The sequence below is a fragment of the Brienomyrus brachyistius genome, chromosome 4, assembly GCF_023856365.1.
Source record: "Brienomyrus brachyistius isolate T26 chromosome 4, BBRACH_0.4, whole genome shotgun sequence".
Taxonomy (NCBI): Eukaryota; Metazoa; Chordata; class Actinopteri; order Osteoglossiformes; family Mormyridae; genus Brienomyrus; species Brienomyrus brachyistius.
In genome coordinates, this window is record NC_064536.1 from 10,769,919 (window position 1) to 10,796,000 (window position 26,082).

General features: G+C 43.0%; 1 protein-coding gene across 50 annotated transcripts in view; it reads left to right on the forward strand.

Annotated features, from left to right (window-relative positions):
* LOC125740408 (uncharacterized) overlaps nt 1-15,932 on the forward strand; it is a 43,541-nt gene extending 27,609 nt beyond the window's left edge. Inside the window, exons 2-5 of one of the 50 annotated variants that reach the window (XM_049011439.1) lie at nt 2,799-5,864; nt 5,941-6,016; nt 6,322-6,473; nt 6,550-15,932. In XM_049011439.1, coding sequence (XP_048867396.1) covers nt 13,222-14,298 — 1,077 coding nt within the window. In that variant the 5' untranslated portion in view covers nt 2,799-5,864; nt 5,941-6,016; nt 6,322-6,473; nt 6,550-13,221 and the 3' untranslated portion in view covers nt 14,299-15,932. Of the gene's footprint in view, nt 1-2,798; nt 6,474-6,549 lie in introns of all 50 variants that reach the window. The other 49 variants (XM_049011445.1, XM_049011468.1, XM_049011416.1 and 46 more) reach the window with 49 other exon arrangements.
* The last annotated feature ends 10,150 nt before the right edge of the window (nt 15,933-26,082 follow it).

Genomic DNA, 26,082 nt, shown 5'->3' on the forward strand with positions numbered 1-26,082 from the left:
ATGCACTTTGAGACAGATCGTAATCACTCTAGTCCTTGCTATTGAACTCACTCATAGACATTGCAGCATGTTTGTGAAAAATTAAACGAAATGAGGGAAGAGGAGAAAACGAACAAGAACTAATCACGAACAAACTTTCGTTTGTTACATCTACCGCTGTATGGAAATATTTTGCATCCCATGGAGATGATACTGAGTAAAAGCAAGTGATTTTTCAGCACTTCATTGTGTCTTTTGGTATGACTCACGGCAACACCGACAACTTATTTGACCAACTCAATTGACAGATAAGTTCTATGTGGCTGTATTGCTAACTTTCAACAGATAAATATCACAACTTCAAATATAACAATTCGCATTTTCTCCAACATCATTCAGCCCTAACACAATACATAAAAAAAATAGGCCTAATTAATGTTTAATTAAGATGATAGTCTATTGTATTATGTAATATGGCGCGACTAAGCGACAGAGCTAATCTTCGTTTTAGCAGCGATTATTCTGGACCTTTGGGAATCGTACAAAGTAAATTAAGTAAAACGATTTAAGTCAAAGAGATGACGCAGACAGGCTACTGAGAGGATTATACATACTGTATCTATGGCTAACCCCGCATTCATGGGTAAGTCCGTCAAACCTGAATGCCTTCTTTTAACATGTATTTGCATTGCAGTTGTGCTGTGTTGATGCTTAGGTTCTGCTTTGCGAAACAGACAGATAACTGCATTTACATTCACTTTTAATATAAATTCTGTCACACAGATGATACTTTTGTTCTTTGTTTGGTGCCTCATCTGCTATGAGTCAGTCTCCTTCTTGCCATACTGCTGAATAATGGAGAATTTTAAGTGTACGCTAGCTTAAGTCCTGCTCCCTCGCGGTACTTTATGCGAGGAGGTTTGTCAGGATGGGGCTGGCTGCCCTATTTTGGTCAATTTGGCTAAAGCCCCTCATGCTCTAATCCAGTAACCAGATCAAGGGTTATTTTTTTTATCAATTAATTAATTAACTAATTAACTAATTAATTAATCCTTTATTTTACCAGGAAGGTTCCATTGAGGTGCAATGTCACTTCCAGGAAGTCCTGCCTAAGATGGCAAGAAAAATAAGACAAATGTAGGGATGATTAATATAAACACAAACTAAAACACATAGAAATACTGAAAGGCTCCAAAAATACATAGAAAAGAATAAATTTGTATAAAACAATTACACTGTTCTTTAAGCTCAGAGTTTAAGAGACTTCAGAGAAGCTCACCACATCCGTCAACATCACAACCATCAGACACAGGGAAAGCAGAGGAATTCAGATAAAATGAAATTTTCAAAGATGCGCCTGTATTTACTGGTAAGGTGACAGTGAGTATTTTGCTTGTGTGTCCAATATGCATGTTAAAAAGCAAAGCTGTTTACACAAGCAGACAGAAGCTAAGAAAGCCTGTGGTTGGGATTAAAATTTTGTGATCAGACTGTTCACACTCTACACCACGTTACAAACAGATGTATATGATTGAGGTAAATGCTGGTTCTTAAAATTATTTAATTTTCAGTGTACCTGAAATGAAACGTTATTACAGCAACTGTAACTAAAAAATAAATTAAAAAAAACTTTGTCAATACTAAACTGTAACTCCATCTATGTTCCTTTTTATATAACTTGTTATCTACAATACAGGATCACAGTAACCATGGAGCTTGTCCCAGGTAGCAGAGTGTATAAGACACCCTGGATGGGATGCTCCATAATGCTCTGGTGTAATTTTCCATATTTTTAATTATCAGTCATTTTTGTGGTATTTGAACAACCCTGGGGTAGCTTGGTGGTGCAGTGGTTAGCACTGTTGCCTCACACCTCTGGGACTTGCGTTCGAGTCTTCGCCTGGGTCACATGTGTGTGGAGTTTGCATGTTCTCCCCATGTCGTTGTGGGGTTTTCTCCGGGTACTCTGGTTTCCCCCCGCAATCCAAAAACATGCTGAGGCTAATTGGAGTTACTAAATTGCCCATAGGTGTGCATGTGTGAGTGACTGGTGTGTGAGTGTGCCCTGCGATGGGCTGGCCCCCCATCCTGGGTTGTTCCCTGCCTCGTGCCCATAGCTTCCGGGATAGGCTCCGGACCCCCCGTGACCCAGTAGGATAAGCGGTTTGGAAAATGGATGGATGGATGGAACAACCCTTGAAATTGCAAAGGTTTATCAATGTGTGTAGAAATGAATCATCTTGAAGAAGTGTAAAGAAGGCAGGGATACATAGCTGAAATAAATAATCCTCAAAGACAAACATGGCTTTCCTATTTTGGCAGGAACAGACAAAACCAACAGGAAAAAAGGATGATTGAAATCAATGTAAATATTGTATGGAACCAGGCTTACCTGTGGAAAGTGAAACATGCATTAATATAATTAACCAGTGGAAAGACTCATCATTTAGAACACTGAATTAAATGTCAATGATCTCAATTTACTTAGATAATTAATGATTAAATAGCACCCTTCTAAATTATTTGTTCAAGACAAATATTCGGAAGTATTTAGTGACATTTATTAAACACAAAATGACTCATAAAATGACCTGTTTGTACAAAACAGAAGAATGAGGAGAAGAATGAGGAGTTACAGGTGAACTTTAGATCTGCAAATCATAGAATAATAATAATAAAAGAAAATAACAGGATCATTTAAAATCTAAGATATAATAATGTATCTATGTGTGTTTTAATTGCCAGACCTGTAAAAGACCTTGAAAGAATATAAAACTACTAATTGTACTAAGATTTTCCCATTTTTCATCTCTCTTTAGATGACGACACCTCTGGACCTTGCTGCCAGGGCCTCAGGAGGAACCTTTGTGATATAAGTGGTGATTGGTGGTGGCTTTCACTGGCCGCAAAACTGCCAAACACAGACTCTCACGGACTCTTGGGTGACATGTGAAGGTGGTAGATCATTGTGAGGTGCTGATTGAGCTCAGGATGCTTTGATGCAGAGGAGTAGCAGCTCTACTTTGAGCCCCTATTGAATCTCTAAGGCTGATTTCCGTTGCTTGTGTCCATGAAATTGTTTTTTTTGGTCACTACCCAAAGCTTGTGACCAATGCAAAGGTAGGAACATAGATTGACCAGTAAATCAAAAGCTTTGTCTTCCAACTCAGCTCTCTCTTCAGCATGACAGAAAATTTATGAACAGAATCGGATCGGTGACCCACCACCCACCAGGACTGAGTTTGACTTACTGTCAGCAATGCAAACTAAGCTTTTGCCTCTGTTATACAGGGACCTGACAGCCCGTAACAGCACACATGGCACAGTACAGGTTTCATTACAGCTGTGTTTTAAACGCTTCTCACAAATGCAACGAAAACAAATCGGTAGCTATGTATAACTGCACATGGGGAACAGCGAGCTGGTTCCAGTAATATCAGGCAGTAATACTGATTGGTTGTCCACGGTGAAAACATCATTCTGTGCGGCAATATTTTTATTTACTAGCTACTAACTACAATGTAACTTAAGTAGCAGTGGTATAACCGACAAAGAATGTAGCGCTAGCTTGAAACCAGCTAGTTTCAATGTATGATTTATGGTACTTTTTACGCCTGAACTTACGATCAAACTTACGCTAAGCTGGTGCAACCCACTGCTGATCAGGCAGGCCGTTCCTCTCAGTCACGCCCTTCAGGTTTCACTGCCATTACCCACATGAGCATTAAATTCCCTCCATGGGATTCCAATGGAATCCCTACAGACGGATCCTTCCAGCACCCTGCTTAAAGTCTCCAAGAAGGCCAGATATTCTGAACTATTATTTGGTGCACAGACCACTGTTAGATCCCCTGCCTGGAATGAGGAATCACCGGAGTGAACTCCAACATACTGGCTCCAAAGTGGGGGGAGGTGAGGCTATGAGTATAGCAAACTCTAGGAGTTCGGTTCCAGGGCCCGTGCTATGCATTGACGTGACGTGACTATATCCAGACAATATCTCTACATCCAGCACCAACTACTTTGCCGCCAGAGAGGTTATGATTAATGTTGTTCCTAAAGCCAGTTTCAGTAACTGAAGATTGGTCTACCAAGGCCCCGGCCTTCGGCTGCCACCTGATCCACATAACACACAACCCCCTGAAGGTGGCGGACCCACTAGAATTTAAGAAGACTCACAGCCCTTAGAAGACAGAGTGTGCCATGAGTTATTGACATCATTTTCTCAATTATGGTTGTGTGGGGAAGAAAGGGCAAATACTTTGTGTTGCGAGGTAGCATGACAAGAAATTCAGCAGTGAAGGGGATAAATTAGTGAAAATCTTATAGTTGACAAGTTGACATGAACACCGTGGATCAGGAAGGTCAGGTGAAGGTCAGGTGAAGGTCAGGTGAAGAGCACAATCACTGGTGCTTCCCATCATAGAAAACTCTTCTGTTTTGTTTTGTTTTTTCACATTACCCATTTAGTTTACCTTCTTCTGAAGCAAAAGCATCTTGCTGTATGTTTTAATGCCGCTGCATTGATTTCAAGCCTGTTTCTACTTTCATTCTCACATAAACACCTCATAAGTTCCTCCCATGTATTTCTCACACGTGGGATAAAATGAATAAATTATTAAGAATGCTTTCCTAGTTAATTTTAAGAAAATATTATGCATTGCACTGCATGGTGGTGCACTGGTCGGTACTGTGGCTTTATACCTCGGGGCCCAGGGTTTGAGCCTCTGCCCCAGCTCGAGGTGTGTAGAGTCTGTGTTCTCTCCCTGTAGCTTTATACCTCAGGGCCCAGGGTTTGAGTCGCCTCCCCAGCTCGAGGTGTGTAGAGTCTGTGTTCTCTCCCTGTGGCTTTATACTTCGGGGACCCAGGGTTTGAGTCTCCGCCCCAGCTCGAGGTGTGTAGCGTCTGTGTTCTCTCCCTGTAGCTTTATACCTCAGGGCCCAGGGTTTGAGTCTCCTCCCCAGCTCGAGGTGTGTAGAGTCTGTGTTCTCTCCCTGTAGCTTTATACCTCAGGGCCCAGGGTTTGAGTCGCCTCCCCAGCTCGAGGTGTGTAGAGTCTGTGTTCTCTCCCTGTGGCTTTATACCTCAGGGCCCAGGGTTTGAGTCGCCTCCCCAGCTCGAGGTGTGTAGAGTCTGTGTTCTCTCCCTGTAGCTTTATACCTCAGGGCCCAGGGTTTGAGTCGCCTCCCCAGCTCGAGGTGTGTAGAGTCTGTGTTCTCTCCCTGTAGCTTTATACCTCAGGGCCCAGGGTTTGAGTCGCCTCCCCAGCTCGAGGTGTGTAGAGTCTGTGTTCTCTCCCTGTAGCTTTATACCTCAGGGCCCAGGGTTTGAGTCGCCTCCCCAGCTCGAGGTGTGTAGAGTCTGTGTTCTCTCCCTGTAGCTTTATACCTCAGGGCCCAGGGTTTGAGTCGCCTCCCCAGCTCGAGGTGTGTAGCGTCTGTGTTCTCTCCCTGTAGCTTTATACCTCAGGGCCCAGGGTTTGAGTCGCCTCCCCAGCTCGAGGTGTGTAGAGTCTGTGTTCTCTCCCTGTAGCTTTATACCTCAGGGCCCAGGGTTTGAGTCTCCTCCCCAGCTCGAGGTGTGTAGAGTCTGTGTTCTCTCCCTGTGGCTTTATACCTAGGGGACCCAGGGTTTGAGTCTCCACCCCAGCTCGAGGTGTGTAGAGTCTGCGTTCTCTACCTGTGGCTTTATACCTCGGGGCCCAGGGTTTGAGTCGCCTCCCCAGCTCTAGGTGTGTAGAGTCTGCGTTCTCTCCCTGTGGCTTTATACCTCGGGGCTCAGGGTTTGAATCTCCGCCCCAGCTCGAGGTGTGTAGAGTCTGTGTTCTCTCCCTGTGGCTTTATACCTCGGGGACCCAGGGTTTGAGTCTCCTCCCCAGCTCGAGGTGTGTAGAGTCTGCGTTCTCTCCCTGTGGCTTTATACCTCGGGGCCCAGGATTTGAGTCTCCGCCCCAGCTCGAGGTGTGTAGAGTCTGTGTTCTCTCCCTGTAGCTTTATACCTCAGGGCCCAGGGTTTGAGTCGCCTCCCCAGCTCGAGGTGTGTAGAGTCTGTGTTCTCTCCCTGTAGCTTTATACCTCAGGGCCCAGGGTTTGAGTCGCCTCCCCAGCTCGAGGTGTGTAGAGTCTGTGTTCTCTCCCTGTGGCTTTATACCTCAGGGCCCAGGGTTTGAGTCGCCTCCCCAGCTCGAGGTGTGTAGAGTCTGCGTTCTCTCCCTGTGGCTTTATACCTCAGGGCCCAGGGTTTGAGTCGCCTCCCCAGCTCGAGGTGTGTAGAGTCTGTGTTCTCTCCCTGTGGCTTTATACTTCTGGGACCCAGGGTTTCAGTCGCCTCCCCAGCTCGAGGTGTGTAGAGTCTGTGTTCTCTCCCTGTGGCTTTATACCTCGGGGCCCAGGATTTGAGTCTCCGCCCCAGCTCGAGGTGTGTAGAGTCTGCGTTCTCTCCCTGTGGCTTTATACCTCGGGGCCCAGGATTTGAGTCTCCGCCCCAGCTCGAGGTGTGTAGAGTCTGCGTTCTCTCCCTGTGGCTTTATACCTCAGGGCCCAGGATTTGAGTCTCCGCCCCAGCTCGAGGTGTGTAGAGTCTGCGTTCTCTCCCTGTGGCTTTATACCTCGGGGCCCAGGATTTGAGTCTCCGCCCCAGCTCGAGGTGTGTAGAGTCTGCGTTCTCTCCCTGTGGCTTTATACCTCGGGGCCCAGGGTTTGAGTCTCCGCCCCAGCTCGAGGTGTGTAGAGTCTGTGTTCTCTCCCTGTGGCTTTATACCTCGGGGCCCAGGGTTTGAGTCGCCGCCCCAGCTCGAGTTGTGTAGAGTCTGCGTTCTCTGCCTGTGGCCTTATACCTAGGGGACCCAGGGTTTGAGCCTCCATCCCAGCTCGAGGTGTGTAGTCTACATTCTCTCCCTGTGGCTTCATAGCATTTCCTCTTGGTCCTCTGGTTCCCCCCGTCCAAAAAACGCTAGGGAAAATTGGAGTTACCAAATTGCCCAGAGGTATGCATGTGTACAGTATGTGAATGGTGTGTAGGTGTGCCCTGTGATGGGTTGGGTTTTTTTTTGAGGGAGGAATATAATAATGTACCACAATTTATTGTTTAATTTGATAGTGGGCATTTCCAGCATTATGGATTTGACTTTTTGATTCATAGTGGCAAACAAAATGCATCAGGGCTTGGACAAGCTTGGCATCAATGCAGCCATTTGCATATATTTTCATATAACCGCTTAGGATGGAAATAGACAAATCCTTCAAATTGATGTATTAATTTACATGCTAGAAATACACATAATTTTATCAGCATTGTAGATGTGACATCAAATGGACCTTTGCATAGAACTGACATAGTGTGAATAGCTTATTTAGCAAAGTTGGAAGAAAGAGGTGTGTGGGTCGGGATGGCACAGTTAAAATGCGGACTGGCTGTCAGCAGCAGGTTTATTGGTGTTGGGGGGGGGTCGTTGTTTCCTTGAGGTTGGATTACCGTCAGCCTTGTATGCTATTGAATGCAAAGCCCTAAACATACTTAGCAGATAGACATTACAATGTTGTGAAGCTTAGAAGGTTAGGTATCTGTACTCGTACCCCAAAGGTCATGGGTTCGAATCCCGTGGCCTGCAGAGTAATTGCGCCACCCCTGTTTACTTCAGCGAGGTCTCTCACCCCCAGTTGCTCCAGGGACACAAGCTCTCCCTGCTCTCTGATTCTCTCTCTCATGCCACGTTTTGCCAAAAGCGTAATAATAAGCTGTGTTCACTAATTCAGAAAATAATCAAGCATCTGATCTGAAATGAGCTGAAGATTAATTGAAACCTAGATATGGAAACTAAGTAATTTAAGATTACAATAAGAATGAACTGCTAAGCTGAATTGTCGCTCCACACCTAAAGTCTGATCATTAATAGCAAATGCACCATTCTTTTCAGAAGGTGACACATCATAACTTCAAACTTGAACACGCCACTCCTTTTAAACACATATAAGTGTGCTTTACATACAGCACAAATGAAAGTATAAAGTACTGTGTATTTTGTATCTACTGTAGCATCAGTCATTCTCCATTCTTAAATGATCTTAGTCATAAGCCTTTCTGAATAAAAACCATGATAACATACAAGACGGGGCAGAGAAACTGTGGCAGATAATGGGGCTGAACACTTAACAGGGGCTGCTGAAGGGGACCTGGGCCCACCCCCCACGGGGTAAGGAGTGAACACTGATATCGCTCATTACTGCAACCATCACATGACAAAGCACTTCAGGGTTGAGAACCCAAGTGCAACCGTGTGGTGGCTGATACCGCAGCACCACATTAGTCTGAATGCAATGGAACAGGATTAGTTTTTCCCAGTGGCTGAAGTGCCGATCTTGCACACCAGCTCCCCCAAATTCTCCCTGTAAGTTGGAGAACCTGCTTGTAGGGCTGGATGTAGATTAACATCATACCCAGGATGAAGCAATTGCAGGTTAAGGGCCTTTGCTCAAGGGCCAGTGGAGTAGGATCACTCTTGACATTTATGGGATTTGAACCAGCAACCATCCAATTATTGTCACAGAGCCCCAGCGCCACCACTCAACCCCGCCAGAACCCAGGATAATATTATGCCTGGGGCCCCTGAATCTCTAATTATGCACCTGCATATAACCACAAAATAAGAAGAGTTACCTGGCACTTCTGAGAACTCTTTTGGCTTCCATTTAAAATATTGTTAGAAATTATTAAATCATTTAGCTAAGTAAACGTTTACCATAATTCGGCTCCCATGACTGCAATCCGTTTGCCTTGTGAGCACGGCAGTTCTGTACCATGTCTACGTGACCAACGTTTTTGTCCAAAGCACCACAGACAGGCGATAAGCTTGGGGTTAGAGAGCTTGGTGAGTTAGAACTTCTGAGCATGTGTCTGGATTGTTAACAAAGAGCTGCACTCCACCCTGACAGTCTCATGACCAGCTTCAAGCCCTTAACCTCCATCTTACGGCGTGGGTGCCACTACCTAAGCATGAAACAGGAACTGAGAGATGGGATGGGAGTTTCATTAACACCCTTGGGATAAAACAGGCTGGGCGGACAGAACAAGAACATCCAAGGCAGTCTGAACAAAGGATGAACCAACGCAAAAAGCGCAAGAGCCGGAACATTGCACCAGTCTCTCTGGCTCTGATCTGTGACAAAAGGACTATTTTATACACTAAACAATCCACAATTGATTACTGGTATGTGGCATTTCCCAGAACATCCACACCCTCTCTGCTTCACAGTGTCTTAGTTAATGCTTGCCATTAATACAAAAAACTCATCTCGTTAAAACATTGAATTAATCTGATTGACACTCTATTGCTTAGCCTTCCATGACATACATACGACTTAGGGAATTATTTATTATTATCATATTTATTGTTTATTTATAGTATAGTATTGCTGGCACTGGTTTTATACACTCACCGGCCACTTTATTAGGTACACCTTGCTAGTACCGGGTTGGACCCCCTTTTGCCTTCAGAACTGCCTTAATCCTTCGTGGCATAGATTCAACAAGGTACTGGAAACATTCCTCAGAGATATTGGTCCATATTGACATGATAGCATCATGCAGTTGCTGCAGATTTGTCGGCTGCACATCCATGATGCGAATCTCCTGTTCCACCACATCCCAAAGGTGCTCTATTGGATTGAGATCTGGTGACTGTGGAGGCCATTTGAGTTCAGTGAACTCATTGTCATGTTCAAGCAACCAGTCTGAGATGATTCGAGCTTTATGACATGGTGCATTATCCTGCTGGAAGTAGCCATCAGACGATGGGTACACTGTGGTCATAAAGGGATGGACATGGTCAGCAACAATACTCAGGTAGGCTGTGGCATTGCAACAATGATCAATTAGTACTAAGGGGCCCAAAGTGTGCCAAGAAAATGTCCCCCACACCATTACACCACCACCACCAGCCTGAACCGTTGATACAAGGCAGGATGGATCCATGCTTTCATGTTGTTGACGCCAAATTCTGATCCTACCATCCAAATGTCGCAGCAGAAATCGAGACTCATCAGACCAGGCAACATTTTTCCAATCTTCTATTGTCCAATTTCGGTGAGCCTGTGCGAATTGTAGCCTCAGTTTCCTGTTTTTCTTTCTTTCTCAGTTTTTCTTTGCTGACAGGAGTGGCACCCGGTGTGGTCTTCTGCTGCTGTAGCCCATCTGCCTCAAGGTTCGACATGTTGTACGTGCGGAGATGCTCTTCTGCATACCCATGGTTGTAACGAGTGATTATTTGAGTTACTGTTGCCTTTCTATCAGCTCGAACCACTCTGGCCATTCTCCTCTGACCTCTGGCATCAACAAGGCATTTTCGCCCACAGAACTGCCGCCCAATGGATGTTTTCCCTTTTTCGGACCATTCTCTGTAAACCCTAGAGATGGTTGTGCGTGACAATCCCAGAAGATTTTGCAATACTAAGACCAGCCCCTCTGGCACCAACAACCATGCCACGTTCAAAGTCACTTAAATCACCTTTCTTCCCCATTCTGAAGCTCGGTTTAAACTGCAGTAGTTCGTCTTCACCATGTCAACATGCCTAAATGCATTGAGTTGCCACCATGTGATTGGCTGGTCAGTAATTTGCGTCAATGAGCAGTTGGACAGGTGTGCCTAATAAAGTGGCCGGTGAGTGTATATAGTTTACATAAAAGAATAAATGGAAAAAAAAACTAATTATTGCAAATTTTAATAGGTACTGTGTATGTGGCAGAGCGTGAGTCTTGAGGCTCAGCATCAGAATGTTGTTGGATCAAGCCCGGCCTCAGCAGTATAGTTACATGTCTGTGGGCCCCTGAGCGAGGCCCTTAAACCTCAGCCAAGTTCATGTCCTTCAGCAAGTATGTTCTTGTATATATTCTTGCTATCAAAATAATTTTGCAATAGAGTATCTGTGATGCTAGCTGATAACTGTCATGGTGGTGCCTCACGGTGCTGAAAAAACAGCCCGATATCGAAAGAACATGACAATACCGTGTCCAGTTCTGTGTTTATGTCAACCTTTACCTCAGATATGTAAAAGATACCATGAGAACTGATTAATATGGCATTGCATAGCATACAATACAATTACATATAATATAATATAATATAATATATGATTTTGCAGTATGTGACTGTGATCACGTATGGGTTAGCTTGCCACTTGTGGGTGTGGACTATATATATGGGTCTGCTATATAAATGCATGTAAGTACATTAAAGTTTATAGTAACAGCATAAATATCTTTCCAGCAGTACACTATGTACTGTGGTAAACTGTAAACAGTATCCGGCAGAACTTGTCTATTTGGTAGTCTTAGTAATTCCTGGCAATGTATGGCTTTGTGCTTTGGCAGCCTGTCCAGTCTCTGCCTGCTTTTATTTTCTGTTCCCTTCAATAAGGTGTATTCAGAAACTCACCTTAAGTAAAGCTGTGGAACATTTGCAGGTGTGTAATTTTACTTTGTTGTGTCTTGTTTCTTATTCTGGAATTGAGCGTTTCCTCAAAGTAACTAAACGGTGTTGTCTGATAAATCGATAATTACTATATACAGTTCATGGACAGGTTATCCTGGGGGCAATTTAAAGCTTTCAGCAGAAAATGACTCATGTTTCGCATCGGCACGGCATATTGAGACACAAACAGCTTAATACTGCACTTCTCAGAACAGATGACTAATTCACGTAATGACATTTCATAATAAACCGTTCACCAGCACATTTCAGTTCAATGTTTTCTTGGAGTTTTTTTTTTTTTTTTTTTTATGAAATCTGTGTGTTTGTGTGTGTGTGTGTGTGTGTGTGTACTGTTTCAAAGTTATGAATGTCTGAGTATATATACTATAATACTATGAATTAGCATGCTGTTAAAAGTGATATATACACATATAATGAAATTTATATATATATAAAATTTATGTTTGCTTTTTGTCAAATGTTTATGTATATTGTTAGTGACTATTATTGTCATGGTAACATTACAGTTATACATATACTATGGTATGCACAGTGAACATTCCATACATACGCTTAATTTTTCTTTCTGTAGATTTATTTACACATTTGCTTACATATGTGCTGTTTGTTTTTGTCTTGCTCTAATCCTCTTTTCAACGGCGTGAGGGATTACATGCTGTAGGTCTCTGTGTACTGAATACCCGTTAAACTCTTTAAAACACCAGTGGTATTTTGAGCTTGTTTCTGATCTCTTCTTCTTATTATTGATAATAATAATATGTTTCAATCATGCAGCACTTTTACACAATCTCAGTAATGCTGACGTAGAATAACGAAAACAAATTTAAACTGAGAAAACAAAACATTGATCCATATCCCTAAGACACCGATATTGTTCTGGTTGTGCAACACTACCGCTAACTGCTATCCGACCACTTAAGTGCTGCAAAAAAGCTGACTCTCTGTAAAGTTATAGGAGAGGCTGCAATTAAAAACGAAAAATAAAACGTAACTCAGCCAAAAGGAATGGGCTTGTGCTGTGTGCCATGCTGAAATTACTGCCCAGGTGGGAGTCTGTCATCACTCTCGGGGTGAGACTCCATTGAGAGAGACAGTGGCCGCAGAACTGCTATTCACGGCAATAATAATGAAGTAAAGGTGGCAAAACAGCCTTCTGATGATCAAGTCGCGGTATGGAAATTCTAGTGTCTATAATCAACATCTTTCACTATTTATCAACTTCTGTTAATGCTGCTGGTCTAATTATTTTCGCTTGGATACTTGAAATGGGATTTCAGATGGAAAGCAGAGCATACAAGACATTATATTCATATTATGACAAAGATGTGCAATAAAAAGGCATAGGAAGAGTGTTCTTTGGAAGGAGTGTTTGGTAAACTCTGCTACAAAGGTGCTGCAGAGATTCAATGACTTTGTCTATTATACATAAATTCAAGATCCATGTTACTATGATCGATCAACAGCCTAATACTGCAGAGGTTGTTTACGTAAAAAAGTAATATTCTGATTTTCTGATGTTGGGGGTGACCTGATGGAGATGAAGGTTCGGTTTTACTTGTGTGCAATGTGTATCTTCTCTGCGTGTCATCATGGGGTTTCCCCCCACAGTCCAAAAGCATGCTAAGGTCAACTGGAGTTGGCAAGACTGCCCCTGAGTATGAATGGTGTGTGTGTGCCCTGTGAATGGTGGGCGCCCCATTCTGGGTCATTCCCTGCCTTCTGCCTTTAGCTTCTGGGATAGGCTGGGAAAGGTGTAATGGGTGAGTATCACAGTGTTCTCCTCTCACACTGCTCTCCTCTCACCTTCCCACAGCTGTGCGTATCACAGTTCTCCTCTCACCTTCCCACACCTGTATCACAGTTCTCCTTTCACCTTCCCACAGCTGTGCGTATCACAGTTCTCCTCTCACCTTCCCACAGCTGTGTGTATCACAGTTCTCGTCTCACCTTCCCACAGCTGTGTTTATCACAGTGCTCTCCTCTCACCTTCCCACAGCTGTGTTTATCACAGTGCTCTCATCTCACCTTCCCACAGCTGTGTTTATCACAGTGCTCTCCTCTCACCTTCCCACAGCTATGCGTGTCAGTGTTCTCCTCTCACCTTCCCACAACTGTGCGTATCACAGTTCTCCACTCACCATCCCACAACTGTGCGTATCACAGTTCTCCACTCACCATCCCACAACTGTGCGTATCACAGTTCTCCTCTCACCTTCCCACAGCTGTGCGTAAGACAGTTCTCCTCTCACCTTCCCACAGTTGTGCGTGTCACAGTGCTCTCCTCTCACATTCCCACAGCTGTGCGTACCACAGTTCTCCTCTTACCTTCCCACAGCTGTGCGTACCACAGTTCTCCTCTTACCTTCCCACAGCTGTGTTTATCACAGTTCTCCTCTCACCTTCCCACAGCTGTGTTAATCACAGTGCTCTCCTCTCACCTTCCCACAGCTGTGTTCATCACAGTGCTCTCCTCTCACCTTCCCACAGCTGTGTTTATCACAGTGTTCTCCTCTCACCTTCCCACAGCTATGCGTGTCAGTGTTCTCCTCTCACCTTCTCACACCTGTGTGTATCACAGTTCTCCTCTCACCTTCTCACACCTGTGCGTATCACAGTTCTCCTCTCACCTTCTCACACCTGTGCGTATCACAGTTCTCCTCTCACCTTCCCACAGCTGTGCCTATCACAGTTCTCCTCTCACCTTCCCACAGCTGTGCGTGTCACAGTGTTCTCCTCTCACCTTCCCACAGCTGTGCGTGTCACAGTGTTCTCCTCTCACCTTCCCACAGCTGTGCGTATCACAGTTCTCCTCTCACCTTCCCACAACTGTTAATATCATTTGTGATAGAGCAGGTGAGACATTGATATTGCCTGGTTGACCAACAGTTCAAAAATGGTCATTACTCAATATAACACATTCCTATAAATATAGAAAAAAGTAACACGCTAATTTCATTAATCAGCAACAAATGTTACTTGTTTCTTTTTGTTTTCCGTTTTCCTTTTCTGAAACATAAGTGCGATAGGTCAAATGAAAATTGTATTCTCATTTTTTCAACGTTATGACTGTCCGTTAAGGCTGTCCATTAATCAGAGTTTAACAAATAATTACCTTTACAGCGTGCAGAATTCCACACAGAAATTTTGACAAGATTATAAAAAAATTACAGATTCAGCTGCTTTGTTTTTCATATGTTTCAATTAATTTGTAAAATTCAACAAAAGAATTTTTGCTTTTGTGAGTGTAGTAAAATAGCATGAATTCATCGAAACATGGTCTGTCAGCAACTGCCTTTAAACTAATACAGCCAAGCACTGGCAGCGATAAGACTATGGAGGCCGTATTAAATTTTGGCCTGGATACATTGAGTCAGGTTATTTTAATACTCATGGTATTCTTGTATTTTAGGACTATGTTAATAAATAAAACTATGATACTTCATTCAGCACCATGGGGAAATCATCTTTTCACCTATCCCATCTTGCTCTCCATGAGAGACGCAAACAGATGAGGTAAGCCTGTGGGGTCACAGCCAAACCCGGGATATGAACCTGCAACCTTCTGATTTTGGAGACAGGCTCCTACTTCACTGAGCCACACACCATCCCTTGGAAAAATTTATAAATGCCTTGAGACTGTGCAGCAGATCCTAGCTTTTCACATTCAGCTGGCTTTGATCTCCAGAAACCCAGAGTATAAATCCAAAGCACCATGTGCAAGCTGCATAAACATCTGAGTTAATCAGCACAGAGTCCTGAGCTGTAATGCGAGCCTGCTCTTATTTATGGCAAACACAGCCATTTGTTACCGAGTTACCCTATCTCAACACCCTGATAACCTGCCACAATGCTTGATATCTGAACAGCCAACAGTAAGGTGATTAATCTGCTGCAGGAAAATGAGTTTTATTTGACGGTCACAGATGGCGAATCTATAGCCTTTTTCGGGGAAATTTATATATATACGACCACTGGAATTGTGCAAGAAAGAATTTACTTACTGTTTAAATAAAAGATGGAACAATTGCCTTTGAGAAATTGCCTGGATGCATGAGGTTATTCCGGGCAATAGTAAAGTGATTCTATTCATTAAAGATGAATTGCATGGGAGTGCGTGCAGACGGTTCTGTGACATGTGAGCCCTGGACTCCTTTTTCAGTGACGGTGACTCACTTAGTCAATTACAGAAACTGTCATCTACAATTAGTCTATTACTGAAACTATATTATGCAGTTATTCTTTGATGGTGTGAAAGACAAAACAAAAACAAGTGCGTTATTGAACTCTTGCCCATTAAAACAAATGCTTCTGGCCTTCTTTGGGAAATTCTGAAGCGTGTTGCGTCTTGTCAGGTGAGCTGCAGCTCCGCAGCCTGCGTAGATGACTGATCAAGTGATGGCAGTGTTTGTGTTGAAAGAGTGACAAAAGCCTGACTAGTTTGTGTGTGTGTGTGTGTGCGTGCGTGCGTGTGTGTATGTGTTTGTGGGGAGGTGGCCTTTTGAACCTTTTACACTGACACAACCTGCTTATTTAGTTCCAGGGTGCAACCACTTAAGTCCTGTGATGCAGCTCTGTGGTCTCTCAGAGATGCTTCTTCTAAAGTAATCCAAGATTGGCAGAAAACAGGTTAGCTTGCCACTTGTATTATCCCATTCCATCCAGAAAAAAAAAAATACTATGCTATTTGTTAAAACACAGGGTATTAGCCCAGGCAGAAAATGTGCCGAGCTGCGCCGATTACACTTATCGATATTCTTCCGAAAACCATCGAGGCAGGGGTACATAGGTTTTACCAGTGAGTGCACCTGTGTGCACTCCACTGCAGATAACATCGACACACACTGCCTTAATGTTGACTCCGATTAGCAAGGTGTGAACATGCTTAGCCCTTGCTGTCAGATATATTTAAAGTAGATAAGGACCTTCATTACTAGAAAGAATAAGTCTTATTTCTCAATTAATTTTCCCAAAATCAACACAAGTGCAATCTCTTGGAATGCTGGACACCAAAGACCTATATCTTACTTAAGAGAATCAAGCTTTATTTCAGTGTCAAACATTTAAAATTGATTGCATTTCAGTTCAACCATCTCTTAAAAATACCATTCATATTTTTCTCATTACAGAAGTTTTATCACCATCGTCAACATCACAATGGTGACTGGAGTTATTCAAACTGGTGAATCAATGATGTGGATTATATGGCTATTCATTTTTTTTGTAAAACATTAAGCAAAACATATCTCTTTATCATGTATGAGAGCGCTGTGACATTGTTATGACTACATACACATTGTAGCAGGCAGAGTTTACTACATTTTCTATTGCAGAATTTGTATCTATTATTGTCATGGTATCGATCTTATTTTTTTTATGACATATTAGCATAGTCGTGTCATCATGTTGAATTTCGTTGAGCAATATGTACCTCATTGTTGACGTTTCCCTAAGAGAATATTTAAATATTCATTCTTCTCACTTCTAGTCCTTGCCATGTATTACATTTTGTTTTGCTTTAACTCTGATCCTGTAATTCTCTTTCGGTCCTGCTGTAGATTTATAAATATGGATGTTTAAGCCACAAAGAGGATATTAAACAGCTTGATATACTTTTTGGTAACGCTTTACTTTAGGGATCACAAATAATGTAGTTATACACTGTTACTTAATGCATTAATTAACCAGTAACTAAGTTTTAGTTACGTACCTAACTCATGTTTATTCATCATTAATCAATTGTAACTTCATGTCTTTCATGCAGTTACTGTATTTGTTCATGATTTGTATACGAGTAGCAACTAAGTTACAAAATCTCTTGTGTCCCCTCAGGTGAAGTGTTGCCTGTTTTTCTCTAAACTCCCATTTTAGTGTTTTGGAATTGTAGTCCGTTATTCAGATTGGGATTCCTTAAACGTTGTTTCAAAGCAATAGGACATTTTCCCACATTTGGAAGTTGGCTGCATGAAACTCCCTCTGAATTCTGTTGCTAACGGCAGTAACAGGCAGATATTGCATTGCGCAGGATTCATCAGCATGAGGAAAGGCCTTATGCAGCCCACCAGACTTTGAGGATTTGCACAGCGGTAAAAGCTCCGGTGACTGTATGAGTCACTGGAAAATGTCTCCAGTCTAGAAGCTCATTCTGTGTTCTTAAATCAAAGTGTTGACTTCCCTGTTAGATTTCAGGGTTCCTGTTACTTGCCTCTTTCCTGGTTTTGATTTTTCACCTTCATTTTCTGCATTTATGGCACCATTCCCAGAATGCTCCTGCCTACCAGATTATCAGAATCTTAGCCATTCAGCAAGACACACACGTTGGCATGAGGCGATGCCCAGCACGGCACTGATATCCCAAGAGGCTACGTCGTTATCATATGCGGTGGCATGTTGTCACATGGATTGTGTTAATTTTCCCCTGTAACAGAGCTTATTATACACAGTTAGTTCAATATGTAAATATTTTTTTTAATGACTGAGTGAGCAGATGAGCGTAATCTAAAAGCTGGAGGCTCACTGAGTAGCTGATGAAACCTTGAAAGTGACTTTGAACGGCACTGATCTGAAATCAGTCTCAGTATCTACATTTAATAACTAAAAATATTCTGTTGGGTCCTACGGAGCCCAAAAGGTGCAGAGTTGGGAAATATTTTTATTAACCAATTTTGCGTTCCCTTGCAATCCTGTATTGTGACCCCTACGTGCCGTGCACTCACTTCTATCTATCTATCTATCTATCTATCTATCTATCTATCTATCTATCTATCTATCTATCTATCTATCTATCTGTCTATCTATCTGTCTATCTATCTATCTATCTATCTATCTATCTATCTATCTATCTATCTATCTATCTATCTATCTGTCTGTCTGTCTGTCTGTCTGTCTGTCTGTCTGTCTGTCTGTCTGTCTGTCTGTCTGTCTGTCTGTCTGTCTGTCTGAATTTATTTTTAAACCAGCGGTTCTCTGCTTAGGTGTGACTTGGTTAACCACTGGTCTGAAAGTCCCCTCTTCATTCTCTATAACCTTCACATAGAGTCTTCGTTGGAATTATGGTGCCCCGGTTTTATATGGATGTTTCATTTTAGTGAAAATGGCAGCGTGGCGCTCGAACTGCCCGTCAGAGTGGGCAGGGCACACAGGACCAAGGCCACCGGCAGAGCTATCGACTCAGCCCAACATTCAGGCCTGTGTTTGGTTCCCATCGAAATTATACCGCACTGATTTTAAATGATTTTTTAAAGGCAGGATCACGGACTGTTTTTTTCTCGTGCCACACAGAGGCACGAGAAGTGGGGGACGGGGGGGGGGGGGGGGGGCGTGTACTCCTCTATCCAGTATTTAATTTGTATTAATTCATGTCCCCAAATAAATAGACCTTTGTATTTAAATTCTTAAGTTGTGTCTCCCTGAAACCAAACTCTCTCCTACACTGCAGCATAGATATACTGTAGTATTGATATTTGATGTGTTTATCATAAGACTTTATGCAACATTGCGGCAGTGCAGCGGAACTTCGGGCATGTCTGTTGCACGGGAAACACAAAAACGATTTCAACTCTCTCCCTTTAGGGGCTCTATACGGGTTCAGATGTTTGTGGGATGCTTCAGATGTTTTTAAGGGATAGGAAAAGCTAGGCTTCAGACTTACATTGCAGGATAATGTTCTTGTCATTGCACAAACGTGTGCGCACACATCTTGGGTAATGCATCCTTTTCTGGAGAAGCAGGGCAGTTACATATCACCTTTCAGTTCAGATGGGCACAGCCAACTGACATGTTGAGACGAAATAAACTGACACTACAAGTCAGAAAGGGCAAGGCTTTGAATATTCCTTTCTCGAGTGAATCTATATGAATCACTGGAGTCACCAGGCTCTGTGGGCTGGGTATAGCTTAGCATATTGTCGTCACTCTGAGCTCTTTTCTCACCAGAGCTTAGCCCATGCCATAAAAAAAATGACAGCTTGGACCTTAACACAATGACTCAGATCATTATTATTATTATTGACATCATCATCATTACCATCGTCCTTATTATTATCGTTATTATTATTAACTGCTGTGCATGAATGTTCGTCTCAATAAGCCTGTAGTTTACGGGAGACGTGAAGAGAACAGCCCCGACTCTCCATCCTTCAGTGCGTTTTGCTCAGCATACGGCACAATAATCCAGACACCATTTAACTTCCGGCACATTCCGTGACCCTGGACAGATTTCCAGTCCGGATTGTAAGTGACTGCTTTGTGTCACATTGAGATAACATCCAACCGTCACATCTGTTTATCATCTGTAGGAACAGGTTTTTTAGCATGTGCTACATTGGTAACCCCCCCCCTCCCCCCGCCCCATCCTGCTCTTTGTATACACGCGACGGGCATGTCTTAGGCGCAGAGAGACGGTAAACGGCTGGGGAGGGGGAGCTGTAAAGGTGGTAGCTGACATGACTGGCACCAAGTCATAAGCCCCGGAGCCTGTGTGTCACCACATGACCCTCGTCCACTGCTGCCATCTGTTTATACCTCCATTTAACACTGTTACTCACTGTTACTCACCTCTACAGTATTGTTTACGCATGCTTATGTCCCACGTGAGCTGGTCAGTAAGTGTGTAAATGCCTACATGCACGGTCATGTGCTCCTGTCAGGTATGATTTAGTCAGTGTAACTGGGAGAATGTTCTGGTTGACTGGTTACTGTGACAAATGTGAAATGACGCAGTGTTTATTTTATAATTCTGTTCTTAGGGTAGTACTTAAGATGACCAAACCATAATGAATATAGGGGATCATACATTGTAACCTTTCCCTCTATTGTACGTTGCTCTGGCTGAAAGTGTTAGATGGAAAAATTAACAAGATTTTATGTAATTTTTAAATGTAAAATTAAATACAGTTTCCAATAAGTCTTAGTATTAGCTGTATGCTATTTATAAATATGTATCAAATTCAAACAGTTTGGACTTTCGCTAATAATCTCCATATTCCATTATCTGAATACTGGGTTAATGAGTGTGGCTGGATTCTATCAGAACACAGAATACTTTACAGACGATGTTATGAAACTTCCTGATTTAGACTAATACTGCATGCTTCGTAATGCTATGGATATAAAATGTATTCAGACAACAACAACAACACTAATGGTAAATAATTTCTACATAAACTATAAATGAAATATGACATTACATTTGATGATTTACACCCAGACCAGCCAAATGACAGAAACTCCCGGAAATAATTATATTTCATTTTTGTTGTTATGTAGTTTCAGTAACTTTAAAGCATTAGTCATTATTTAAATAACCTCTAATGAAACGCTTTCCCGCTATTGTATATATGATGATATTGTAGGTTTACACCATGGATGACAGAATCTCTCACACCTTTTCTTATTAAGGCCTGACAAACAAATGGAAACACCTTCTAGTTTCTGGTCATACTGCTCTATTTTTTTGTCTTTTCTCTTTGAGCAAACAGATGACGACTGACAGGCGATTATCTGATTCAGAGCATTCAGAGCACTGAGCCCCACCCTCTTCGCCAACAGCTAGTATCTGTGTCACCAAACAGCCAAGTCGAATGGCAGTTGAAGTAGTAATGACACACACCATCAGCCCGTAACAGACTGTAAGCCGAGTCGACACGAGTGGGAAGCCCCGAACCACTGCCCCCTGTCTGTATGAGAGCACAGATGTTACTGCTGTGAAATTCCTGCTCACAGTCTGTGAATGACACAGCTCCGATTATGAGCCTGGTAAGGGGCTGAAAAGTAGTTGTGATCAAAGTGAGAAGTTCTGGTTTATATACAAGTTGTAATTAGTCACAATATGTTACACACCAGGGGCGGCATGGTGGTGCAGTGGTTAGCACTGTTGCCTCATACCTCTGGGGCTCGGGTTCGAGTCTCCACCTGGGTCACATGTGTGTGGAGTTTGCATGTTCTCCCCATGTCGTCGTGAGGTTTCGTCCGGGTACTCCAGTTTCCCCCCACAGTCCCAAAAACATGCTGAGGCTAATTGGAGTTACTAAATTGCCCGTAGGTATGCATGTGTGAGTGAATGGTGTGTGAGTGTGCCCTGCAATGGGCTGGCCCCCCATCCTGGGTTGTTCCGAGCCTCGTGCCCATTGCTTCCGGGATAGGCCCCCACTACCCAGTAGGATAAGCGGTTTAGAAAATGGATGGATGGATGTTACACACCAATCAACGATAACATTACAACCACTGGCAGGTGAAGTGAATAACACTGGTTATCTTTTTACATTGGGTTGTTAAGGATGACATTATATATTAGGCAAGTGGACTGTCTGTTCAGGATCTGAGCGACTTTGACGAAGGCCAAATTGCGATGGCTAGACGACTGGGTCAGAGCACCTCCAAAATGGCAGGTCTTGTGGGGTGTTCCCAGTATGCAGAGGTCAGTACCTACCAAAAGTGGTCCAAGGAAGGCCACCTGGTGAACCGGTGATGGGGTAATGAGCGCCCAAGGCTCGTTGATGCACGTGGGGAGTGAAGGTTAGCCTGTCTGGTCCAGTCCCACAGGAGAGCTACTGTAGTACAGATTGCTGAAAATGTTAATGCTGGCTGTGCCAGAAAGGTGTCAGAACACACAGTGCATTGCAGCTTGCTGCGTATGGGGCTTCCTAGCCGCAGATCGGTCAGGGTACCTGTGCTGACCCCCGTCCACCTCCAAAAGCGCCTAAAATGGGCACATGAGCATCAGAACTGAACCATTGAGCAATGGAAGAAGGTGGCCTGGTCTGATAAATCATGATTTCGGTTACGTCATATCGAAGGCCAGATGTGTGTGTGTGTGTCATTTACCTTGGGAAGAGATGCCACCAGGATGCACTATGGGAAGAAGGCAAGGTGTCTGAAGCAGTGTGATGCTCTGGGCAGTGTTCACCCCAATGGTATTCCCCAATGGCAGTAGACAATTTCAGCAGGATAGTACGCCCTGCCACACTGCATAGATTGTTCAGGAATGGTTTGAGAAAGATGAAAAACGTTCAAGGCGTTGACTTGGCCTCCAAATTCCCCAGATCTCAATCCAATCGAGCATCTGTAGGATGTGCTGGACAAACAAAGCCAATCCGAGGAGGCACCACCTGGCAGCTTACAGGACGCAAAGGATCTGCTGGTAACGTCTTAGCGCCAGATAGCACAGGACACCTTCAGAGGTCTTGTAGAGTCTATGCCTTGATGGGTCAGAGCTGTTTTTGGCGGCACAGAGGAGACCTACACAATATTAGGCAGGTGGTTTTAACATTATGGCTGATGGGTGTATATGCTACAATATTTTAAATATGTTTTTAATTGTTTTAGCTGTTTTTTAATTTGATTGGATGCTTAATGGTATGTTTCTGAGAGCGAAAAAAGAAGAAGCAGTTTCTTTTTATCATATTTTTTAATGATGACTGTCATTCTATTTCCTAAGTACTTTCAAACTGAACCAGTGTTACGAGACTGCTCCAGTGTGTCACTTAGCCTGGTTTTTGCTGGAACCTAGAATGTAACGAATTTGTGTACGAGCGTCTCGGCATGGACTGCTGTCCTACCCAGCGAGTTCCCATGCTTTGTGCTTCCTGGAGTGACTCTGGATAAGTGGGAAAGCTATGGCGCTTGTAGATAAGCCGTCACACAGGTGATGGATGGCTGGAAGGACCTTTGCTCTCAAACCAGCAGCAGGTCCCAGACCATTAATACCTGAGTAGCATTTGATTATCTCACCCGCTAGTCTGAAGGGCTGGTTCATTTCTCAAAGAAATGATTTGCATCCACCTACTGTCTGACATCATTGCAGTGATCTGGCAGGTCTGACTTACCCCTCAATCACGCACATGTGGCCGTTACGTTATAACGACTAACCTCTGAATGGCATATGTACTTTGCACACCTATACACATGTGATATCTATCCAGTAGCTAAAGTGTGAAAAGCAATTGCAGTTATCACCACATTGTGTCTTTGTGTGTGTGTAATGTGGCACAGTGGTTAGTGCTGTAATCTTTGGACCAGGATTCAAGTCTTATCCTGGATTTTTCCCTGCCTCGTGCCCTTAGCTACTGGAAGAGGTTCCAGATTGTCACGATGCTCTGTAGGACAAGTGGCTGTGGAATATATATGAAGGCTAAATTACTGTGATTTGTTCATTGTTCTGACAATAGTGATTATGCACATATTTAGGTATCTGCATCATAGTCCCTGGTTTTTCTTAGGCGGGCAATAAAAATTCAGCTGATGAACTAAATTTTAGGCTCCAAAGCATTGTATTGGTTGCATTCTTGCATGCATGGTCATGCAATTTCAGCAAAGAAACGTTTTTTTTTTTTTTTAACAACGTAAAATTGTGAATGGTGTGCCGATGTGTATTAATGTTCATATTTGACCTGAATGTTTCTGTTTGTAAATAAATTCTTTTGCGTTATATTCAAAACAGAGAAAGCGAGAAGCAGTTGAAAATGTGAAGCAGACTGTAAAAGTAATCAAGAAATTATTAAGGTAATTGCAACAGTTCTGTATAAAATCAGGTCCATCTCTGTTGCTACTTTTATTTTACATAATCTTAATACCGCAAAAACAATAGTCAGACAATAACTGGTTCAATTTCAGTCCTAAAATTTAGTGTATTGGTGAATTACTGAGATCATAACCACCTCTGCAAGTGATTGACTAACCTGAAGCTCCCCCTACTGGTCAGTTCTGAAAAAACTAGTATCAGTCATGATAATAAATAGCCGCTTGTCAAACGTGCTGTCAGTCACAGGTGGGAGTACTGCCCTTGCTTTGCAAATATTTTTTAAACTCTCCCTATACTGTAAAATTTATAATACATTTTTAGAGATTTCTGTTCCTATTCAATCCTCCAACACCTCCGAAATGCCCAGAAGGCAACGTTAGCGGTAGCTGTATCCGTATCACCCATAACCTGCTCATTACTTCAACAAAGGCGACCAGCTGGAGTCAAACTAAAGCAATCCTTCAGGAAGGGAAAAGCCACAGTTTGGGGACACGCGGAATTTCAGCACAATATTTACAAAGGCTATTTCCTTTCACTGGCCAGTGGCCCATGGGAAAAATACAAAGAAAAGCAAGGGGTCACCAGCAGGAGCCAGGCCACAGTAGGAGACCACACCTCAGTTCATCCACATGGAGATGTTAGCTAGCCAGTCATCTCAGGACCGACAGCCAGAAGAATGTAGCATTATAAAGCCAAGTAGCTGCTGTTGGACTCGTGTATGCAGTATGTTCACATGCTCAGCACCTACCCCATGATCAGTCTTATTCCTTCTCTTGCTTCTGTCCATCACAGGTATTACTTGAAGGTTGAGCTTCCTTTGAAGTTTTGCTTAGCGATACGTTAAGTTATATTTTTACATATTTGAATGTTTGGTTTCCCCCCACAGTCCAAAAACATGCTGAGGCTAATTGGAGTCGCTAAATTGCCCGTAGGTGTGCATGTGTGAGTGAATGGTGTGTGAGTGTGCCCTGCGATGGGCTGGCCCCCCATCCTGGGTTGTTCCCTGCCTCGTGCCCATTGCTTCCGGGATAGGCTCCGGACCCCCCGCGACCCAGTAGGATAAGCGGTTTGGAAAATGGATGGATGGGTTTCCAAAATGGCCCCGTGTGGAGGCCGGGAGATTACCTATATGGATCGGATACATCAGTTATCTCTTTGAACACATTCATGATATTTAAATCTTTGGGTAGGTAGGAATTCTTCCCTGAACATAGAATAATATTAGAAAAGCTACTATCTGTTAGGAATTGTGAGCAGTGAAGTAAAGGAAATGTATTAATTTTGTTAATGAAATCCTGATTTAAAGAAATTATATTACTCAATAAATTATTATTATTATTATTCATAGATACAGATGCATACAGATGTTATATGTTTTAATAAGGAAACAATCCTAAATGAGGTGGCACAGTTTCTTCACACTTCTGGGACCAGGGTCTCTGCCCCCGGTTCAATGCATGTGGAGTTTGCATGTTCTCCCCTTGTCTTCATGGGGTTTCCTCTGGGTTCTCCGGCTCCCCCGCCGGTCCAAAGACATGCTAAGGTGGATTGGAGTTGCCAGGTTGTTTTAAGGCATGAATGCGTGTGTGGATGCCGTGTGGGCCCTGCCGTGGGTTGGCACCCATTGTTTTTTGTATGATTTGCTGACAAAGAATTGATTTTGACTCTAAACATATGGCCAGGAAGAATATGTGTCTATCATTTGCAATTCAGGCAAATCTGATCATTTTAAAGGGGGTTCAGTATCAGAGCTGGAGTAAAGACCACCTTTTTTGAGTCCAAGACAAGTCCAAGACCAGGACTAGTTGAGACTAGTTGACACTGAGCTTCGAGTCCAAGTCAAGTTGAAATCAGAGAGGCAGTCAATACTGAGACAGAACAAAAGAACCTTCTTTGAGACCATTTACTTACCTGTTTAAAATCATTATGTGATGCTAGAAACAAAGTACATCTTCTATTTCAAGATGATTATTTTGCACTATTATTTTTATTATTATTATTAATTGTTATTATCAAAGAGCAGGAGTAGTGTAACAACAATGTAGAATCAAATTAGGCCATATTCTTTACTTTAAGTATAGCCATTTTACTGAATATCAT